The sequence below is a fragment of the Mandrillus leucophaeus genome, unplaced genomic scaffold, assembly GCF_000951045.1.
Source record: "Mandrillus leucophaeus isolate KB7577 unplaced genomic scaffold, Mleu.le_1.0 Scaffold214, whole genome shotgun sequence".
Taxonomy (NCBI): Eukaryota; Metazoa; Chordata; class Mammalia; order Primates; family Cercopithecidae; genus Mandrillus; species Mandrillus leucophaeus.
The window spans coordinates 100,473-108,914 of record NW_012102188.1 but is presented as its reverse complement, the minus strand read 5'-3'; the positions used below and the strand labels follow the sequence as shown (position 1 = coordinate 108,914).

Genomic DNA, 8,442 nt, shown 5'->3' with positions numbered 1-8,442 from the left:
TTGAGAAGGAGTCTTGCTCTGTCACCCAGGCTGGTGTGCAGTGGTGCAATCTCGGCTCACTGCAAGCTCCGCCTCCCGGATTCACGCCATTCTCCTGCCTCAACCTCCAGAGCAGCCGGGACTACAGGTGTGCGTCACCACGCCCGGCTAGCTTTTTGTATTTTTAGTAGAGATGAGGTTTCACCGTGTTAGCCAGGATGGTCTCGATCTCCTGACCTCGTGATCTGCCCGCCTCGGCCTCCCAAAGTGCTAGGATTACAGGTGTGAGCCACTGCATCCGGTGAACCTAGCGGAGTTTTAACAATCCGCTCCCCTATTTTGACCATCCCTTAGTCCTGTAGAAATAGGACAGATGATTACGTATTCACTGCTGTATGGCTTATTACCTTTGTAGGAATTCTGACTGAAGGACTTGGCATTTGGCCTGACTAAATGTCAGAATCCCTTTATTTTTCCTTCCATTGCAAAATAATTTTTTGTACCATCAGTGAAATAACAGCTATGCAGTGGCATATATAGCTCTGGAGACCAGGCATTAGAAGAATGAGAGACAAGAATAACCAGAATGATGATAAGGAGAGACTGGAAGTCACTTTAGGTTGATGACCAAAGATTTCCTTCCTTTGACCAGGAGATCAGATCTCAAGGGTCCTTCTGAGTCCACTTGTGATTAGCCAAATTGTCTTTTCTTTCAGTTTGACTATAGGTTAGTCAACCTTCCCTCCACAATCATCAGGGAATGTTAGTAATATGTCCTATTTTTTTTCTTGGCGTGCCATTAAGAAATCTAAAGCTATGCTGTTACCCGTAACCACTTGGATTAATTATTTTAGATTAGTTTGTTATACTTCTAGGGCTTTATGGCTTTATCTTTTCAGTCAGCATTATTAACCAAGTTTTGATAGCTTTTTCGAGTTTTGTAACCCCCATCCAGGGAGATCAGTGTCCTCTCGGACACTCCCAGGTAAGCATGATCTCCTGGAAGACATGAGAAGTCTCTTAAATCATCTAATTATTACATTGTTACCAAGAGTTATTATGTGTATATGCAAGTTAGGTTCTAATGAGGCAAATATAAGTAAATATGTTGTTGATTCAGGAGGTAAAAATTAGGAGAGCCACCTGTAGTTTCAAAAACAAAAGAGGAATTACTTGTAACAAAAGTAAATAAGAAAGGAATTCTCAGTTATCTCTTGGGTAGAGATACGGTGCATAGAGTTCAGCAAAAATTGCAAAGGTTGTCACAGGACTATGGAGGCCATTAGGCTAATTAAAATTTATAATATTGCCCATATATTTGTACTAAGTCTCATTCCTGAAGGATTTTATATTTGGGTTGAGGCTTTGACAAATTCTAAGATGGGCTTGAGGAGTAAAACAAACCAAGTAAAAATTGCCATTGCTGTAGAGAGTCAAAAAGGGGTAAGCTAAGTTTCTGCAAATTAAATAATTTCAGAAGGTGTAAGAATGTATTGGATAAAGGATAAAGATAAAAAACACTTTGAAAACTATTGATACTCATCAGATTTTACCAGTAATTTTTCAAGAGGAACTGTTTATGAAACTATAAAGAGAAAATGGAGATACGGAAAGCCATCCAAGATACAAATGCCCAAGGCCAAGTTTTGAGATGAACAGAAAATCACAAAAACTCATGTCAAGTGGATCTTCCATGGCCCCAGTATGAGCAGACAGTATTTTCCTTGAGGAGAAATATCTAGTTTGCTAGGGGTAAGGTAGGGAGTTAGTTTAACAATTAATCAAGAGAACTATACATGTGCTATTTAGGTTGAGGGAAAAGATCACAGTAGGCATGGGCAAAGCCTAGACTCAATCAAGTTATCTATCAAGCATGCTGACAGATTCAGACAGTTTATTAATTACATAGACAAATGCATGATCAGCATGGTGTCAGCTCCTCATGTCCCTCATCCACAGGATAACACTGAAACCAAACGGGGCCAAATGATAGGTAACGTGAGTGGTGGGCACTCTGTTGCTGAGGAACAGTTTCCATCCTGTAGCTAAGCAATTTTTTAGCCTACGGCTACATCCTAAGGAGTGGGCAAGGTGGTGAATCTCAGACCTCATGGAACCAGGGAAGGTGGATGAGAAACTGACTCCCAGCAGGCTCCCACAAAATACGGAGGTAGGTAAGAAATAGCCTTGTAGCAGCACCTCACAAGACTGCCTGTCTTTCCGTATTCTGAAGGAACACGGGGCATTCTGCCAAGGCTTAGGTCAGCCTATCGTTGGGCTTACCTAAGTGGCCTGTGTGGAGGCATGCAAGTTTTCCAGGGCAGCAGTACAGAGCAGTTATCCTACCCTATCATCTATAGTAAGGAAGAAATGACTGTGTGAATTCGTACAAAAGCAGAAACAGAAAAATGTTATAAGTAATCATTTCAAACATCTAGGAAATTTTGTTCTGTTGGTCTTAGGGTAAGCAGTCTAATTCTATTAAGTCGCTTGCTCCTGGACTGGAAAGAAATCCTGGAGATTCCGACACAGTCACTTGGTACATTCTGAAGATTGTCTTTTTTGTGATTATCATATTATCCCAAGAAGTTTGCATTCATGAGTAATGTCTTTGTACTGTCATCTATCAGGAGTACTTGTATAGTCTTTTATAGAGGCTTTTGTGTTTCTTCCAGAAGACTCAGTTTCTGATCTGTAGCTTGTAACAGGAGCCTTTAGGCAAGCATAATGAAAAAGCAGAAACTACCTGTGGAGGTAAGACTGAATAGTTCAGGTTAATTTATTTTAATAGCCATCAATATCAGAATAGAAAAAAGTAGAATCTTCTATTAAGGCGTATCAGTTTGTAAAGATTTAATGAATAATTACCTTAAAATAAGAACATCATGAATGACAAGGGTACTGACCATTTTCAGAGTCTTGAATTTTTATATCATAGTGTATTACAATTTTCCCCAGTTGTCTCCAATCTAGATATTTAAATCTAGAGAAAAAATATTTTTAACTGTTTTTAAAAATAACAGCTTTATTGAGATACATTTCACTTTTAAAGTGTACAGATTTTTAGTATATTCAGAGTAGTACAGTCATTACCACTATTTAATTTTAGAACGTTTTCACCACTCCACAAAGTAACCCTTTACCCACTGGCATTCACTCCCTGTTTTTCCCTGTAATCTATCTGGCAACTCCTAATCTACTTTGTATCTATATAGATTTGCCTAAGAGATAAAATCTATTAAATTAATTTTGTTTATTAACTGGACAGTTATTTACCAGTCATTGGTACAAGAACATGAATATACTCCTTTTTTAAAAAGGACATAATCTCTCTATTATGTTTATATTAATAAAACATCACCTATATATAATTAATTGACTTAGAAACTTATCTATTTGATGTATTACATTTTTAAAAAATCTTTTGTTTAGTAAACAAAACAGCTCTTGTAGTATTAAGGTAGTTCCAAATCTGGAGAATGATAAGCAGTCTTAATTATTTCTGTTACCTCTTCTAGGTGTTTCTCAAGATCACTAAGTTAGTATCTGATACATTACTAGGTGCTCAATTAAGAAAGCTTTTTTTTTATTTTGGTGATAGAGCTGGAGTAAGAATCCAGCTTTCCTCCCATGAAATCTCCTCCTCTTTCCATGATACCACACATGCTTTCCACATGTGTCCAAAACTGACTTTCAAAGGGTTTGGAAGCAGTTCATAGTGTGAATTGTTGTTCTCTATTTTCTCTTTCTTTCACATTTTTTGTAGCCATACAAAAATGTACAAGTTTAAATCTGCTATTGTATGAATGCTGAAATAAGTAGGGGTAAGGGAAAATAAAGAGAAAATGTTAAAAGCTTGCAATGTTTTATGTCTCATAACAAATATAAATGGCCCATATTTCACACTTAAATAATGTATGTAAAGTAGGACATGAATTTATGGGCATTTTTAGCCTGTGTACTTTGTTTTTAAATAGCTCTAGTTAAAATGCTAAATATGAAGGAGTGATTTCCAGGTGTAATTTTTTTTATGCTTTAAGGAGCTCACGTTGAAGGAGAGAGGCAATAAAAGAAAGGATAAACACTTACAGATTTTTTTGTCATTTGTGTTTTAAATTTTATTGTATAAATATAGATAACAAAGTACACAGTACTTAAATGTATAACTTGATGAGTTTTTACAAATATGTATAGTGTATATATAGTAATCACCACACAGATCAATATACAGAATATTTCAATACCTCAGAAGTTTCCTTAATACCCCTTTTTTTGTCACTTGCACTCCTGCAAGAGGTAATCACTATTCTGACTTCTGTTATATATTGGTTTGTCTGTTTTCGAAGTGCATATAAATGAAATCATACAGTACTGTCTCGTGTCTGGCTTATTTTGCTCCTCATTATGTCTATAAGATTCCTCTATATTTTTTGTAGCAGTTGTTAATTTTTTTCTTTTTAGTATTCTGATATAAATAAAGTATAATTTATTTATCTGTTTGCCTGTTGATAGAGATTTGTTGTTTATATTTTTTTACTATTATGACTAGAGCTGCCAAAAACATTCTTATACTTGTCTTTTAGTGAATATGTGCACTCATTTTTTTGGATTATAAGGTTTTATCGTTTATAAAAGTTCAAAACATTTTAACTGAAATAGCCAGAATGTCAAGACTGCCTCATAAGCAATTTTCAAGTCTAAGTGAATATATATCTCTTTGATTTTATAATAGAAGCTGGGGAAAATTCCAGTGACTTTATAGCCACTTTAGGATAGTATCATATACCTGTTCTACGACACAAGAGTTATGGGTATTATACATTCAGTCATTCAGTAAATAGCAAAGTGCCATGCTAGGTGCTAGAGATACCTCTGTAAAAGACAGTCACACACGCTGCTTTCACCAACGAACAAACAAGTCATTTGACATAATGTACAGAGTGCAATGATAAGAGAAATGAGAGCTAGCAGAGGAGTACTTAGAATGAAGCATCTCACCTAAACCTGGGTAGTAATGGGAGACATCTTATAGGAAATGACACCTAAACTGCATCCGAAATACTGAATTGGAATTAGCCAGGTGAAGGAGTTGTGGTGAGGCTGGTGACGTGAGCTGGGCATTGAGAGATTTTAGGCACTTCTTAAGGCTTGTAGACTTGAGAAACTGAAAGTAGCTGAGTAAGCAGAGGGAACCATTGAAGATTATGTTTTTATTACAGAACCCCTTAAATGTATAAAGAATAGAATGAGTCCTCATATACACATCCCACAGTTTCAGCAGTTTACCAATTCATGGCCAATCTTATTAAGACCACGTCCACTATCCGTAGTGGATTATTTTGAAGCAGATTTGAGATATCATATCATATCATTGAAGATTTATGGCAGGAGAGTGACATTATCAGTTTTGTGTTTTAGAAATTACACATACCTGGTAATTCTGAATTACCTTTAAAATGCACACACCATAGTTTAGTTGTTTTTCTTTGCTGCTGTATATACATAGACATTTGCCTTTCTGCATGTACTATTTGTAGTAGTTTGCATTTTTTCAAACTATAGTGTTTTGGAAGTATGATTAAATGTTAAAATTGTTTTATGTATTCATCTTTCCATGTGTGTCGATTGGTTTATTTGCATTTAAAAATACTGTTAATGAATATTTTGGTTTCCATCTTTAAAAATGTCGTAATCAATATAGAAGTCAGCTTGTTTCTAGGATTCAGCCTCCATAATAGCAAAGATACTAGTATTTGGAAAGAAATTAGATTTATAGTTTTATTATGAATCTTTTTTACAGATTCACGTTAAGGAATTGTTTTGTGGCTTGAGTTTTGTTACTATCTGTATGAAAATTTGTTTTTTGTTTGTTTGTTTACTTAGTGTTTACTTTGTTGGTAAGAATTAATATAGACTGGCTGGGCATGGTGGCTTGTGCCTGTAATCCTGGCATTTTAGAAGGCCAAGGCAGGCAGATCACTTGAGGTCAGGAGTTTGAGACCAGCCTGGCCAACATGGTGAAACCCCCATCTCTATAAAAATACAAAAATTAGTCGGGTGTGATGGTGTGTGCCTGTAATCCCAGCACTGGGGAGACTGAGGCATGAGAATCGCTTGAACCTGGGAGGCGGAGGTTGCAGTGAGCTGAGATTGTGCCACTGCACTTCACTCTGGGTGACAGAGTGAGACCCTGTCTCAAAAAAAAGCTTTTTAAAAACTTTTTTTTTTCAAATTAGGAAAATCATTTGTATTAAATATGACCAACAGTACTAGTTTTGAATAAAATTTTATACAGATAAGCTTAAAAAAATGGTGTGACCCCAATCCAAAAGAAGGACAGTGACACAAACAGGTAAAGTATGCATGCTATATAACAGGCAGGGAAAATTCAACTTCACTAGTCATCAAAGAAAGTAAAATTTTAGACCTATTAAGCTGGCAAAAAAAAGCAACTGAAATTCCACCACCACCATTAGTAAAGTTGTAGTAAAACTAATCCACTGATTCACTGCCAAAGATGATCTAAATTGGTGCAGCCCTTGTGCAAAGCATCATGGCGATACATGTCAAAATTCCTGAGCATGGTAATTTCTGTAGACCAGATATCTGACTCTTAAGTAAGCCCCATATCAAGAATAAAGTTCAACCAAAGAATAACTTCACGCTTAAAAATGCTTATTGCTGAGTTATCGGCAAGCAGTCAAATGCCCAGCTCTATGTGAATTATTTATGATATAAAAGAACTTGGCCGGGCGCGGTGGCTCAAGCCTGTAATCCCAGCACTTTGGGAGGCCGAGACGGGCGGATCACGAGGTCAGGAGATCGAGACCATCCTGGCGGACACGGTGAAACCCTGTCTCTACTAAAAAATACAAAAAACTAGCCGGGCGAGGTGGCGGACGCCTGTAGTCCCAGCTACTCGGGAGGCTGAGGCAGGAGAATGGCATGAACCTGGGAGGCGGAGCTTGCAGTGAGCTGAGATCTGGCCACTGCACTCCAGCCTGGGCGGCAGAGCGAGACTCCGTCAAAAAAAAAAAAAAAAAAAAAGAACTTGATCAAATAAATATACAGCCATGAAAGGTATAATATTTAAGTACAAAATACAAATTCTGCTATGCACACCTACTAAAATTTCTGAAAATGTGTAAGCACAGGAAAGGGAACATATAATAAAGAAAAAAGAAGTTATGATATTCAAATGAAGAAATGTTTAATTATTTGATAGTGATACAGTATTTTTTAACCTAAAATGAGACAGATCCTTTTGTGCCTTTTGAGGTTTCCCTTTAAGCCACATGCCTGTATTATCAATTTAAAGAATTATTTTTTAGAAATAATAATTTAAGGACTGTACGCATAGTGACAAGCCATAAGCTGAAGCCATAAGCTGCATCAACTGGATTCTAGATCCTCTTTCCCCAAGGGCAGCCCATTCTTGGTTCTTAGGTTGCTTTTAGTTTAAAACTATAGCTGTCTATGAGCTACTAAGTTAAAAATACCTTCTTGTAAGTCGAGTGTTTCTTATAGCATTTTAGTTTAATTCCTTTTTTTGAAGAAAGTTTAGTAGATGGTAACTGTTGCAGTACTTTGGGATAGCACTGTATTTATTCATGCATTCATTTTGTGAGAATCAGTGATTGTAATCTAAGAGGTTTGCAAACTTCGGCTGCTGAGAATGGTTCTTACATTTTTAAAGGAATGTTAAATGAAGAAGAATTCGCAACAGAAACCATATACAGCCTGCATATGTAAAATATTTACTATCTGGGCCTTTATAGAAAAATTTTTCAAGCACTTATCTAAATGAATATAACATAAATTCTTAGCATATGCTTTTTTTCTTTTGAAAATGTTTCTGTAAGATTTGTTTTAGAATTGATATTTGAAAATTAAAATTTTCCTTCTGTAGAGAAGATGGCGAATTAGAAGATGGTGAAATAGACGATGCAGGATTTGAAGAAATACAAGAAAAAGAAGCAAAAGAGAATGAAAAGCAGAAAAGTGAGAAAGCCTACAGAAAATCAAGAAAAAAACATAAGAAAGAGAGAGAGAAGAAAAAATCCAAAAGGCGAAAACGTGAGAAACATAAGGTTAGTTAGAATCTACTTTTTATTCTTTGATAAATTTTTATGAAATATATTAAAAACTAGAAAGCAGAAGTCATGATTTTATTATAAAACATATGGATTAGATATTTTCATTTATGTGATTAAACTTTCTAAACAAAGATTATATGAATTATCTTAAAGATTTAAAAAGTAATTAAGTTAAATCTTTTTTTGTTGTTGACACAGGGTCTGTTGCCCAGGCTTGAGTGCAGTGGCACAATTTTGGCTCACTGCAGCCTTGACCTCCCAGGCTTCGGTGATTCCCCACTCAGCCTCCTGAGTAGCTGAACTACAGGTGCATGCCACCACACCTGGCTAATTTTTTTTTTTTTTTTTTTTTTTTTTTTTTTTTTTT

General features: G+C 36.0%; 1 protein-coding gene across 1 annotated transcript in view; it reads left to right on the top strand.

Moving 5' to 3' along the window:
- ZC3H6 (zinc finger CCCH-type containing 6) overlaps nucleotides 1-8,442 on the top strand; it is a 58,453-nt gene that overhangs the window by 16,926 nt on the left and 33,085 nt on the right. Inside the window, exon 2 of the mRNA XM_011980513.1 lies at nucleotides 7,889-8,069. Within this exon, the coding sequence (XP_011835903.1) occupies nucleotides 7,889-8,069 (181 nt within the window). The remainder of the gene's footprint in view (nucleotides 1-7,888; nucleotides 8,070-8,442) is intronic.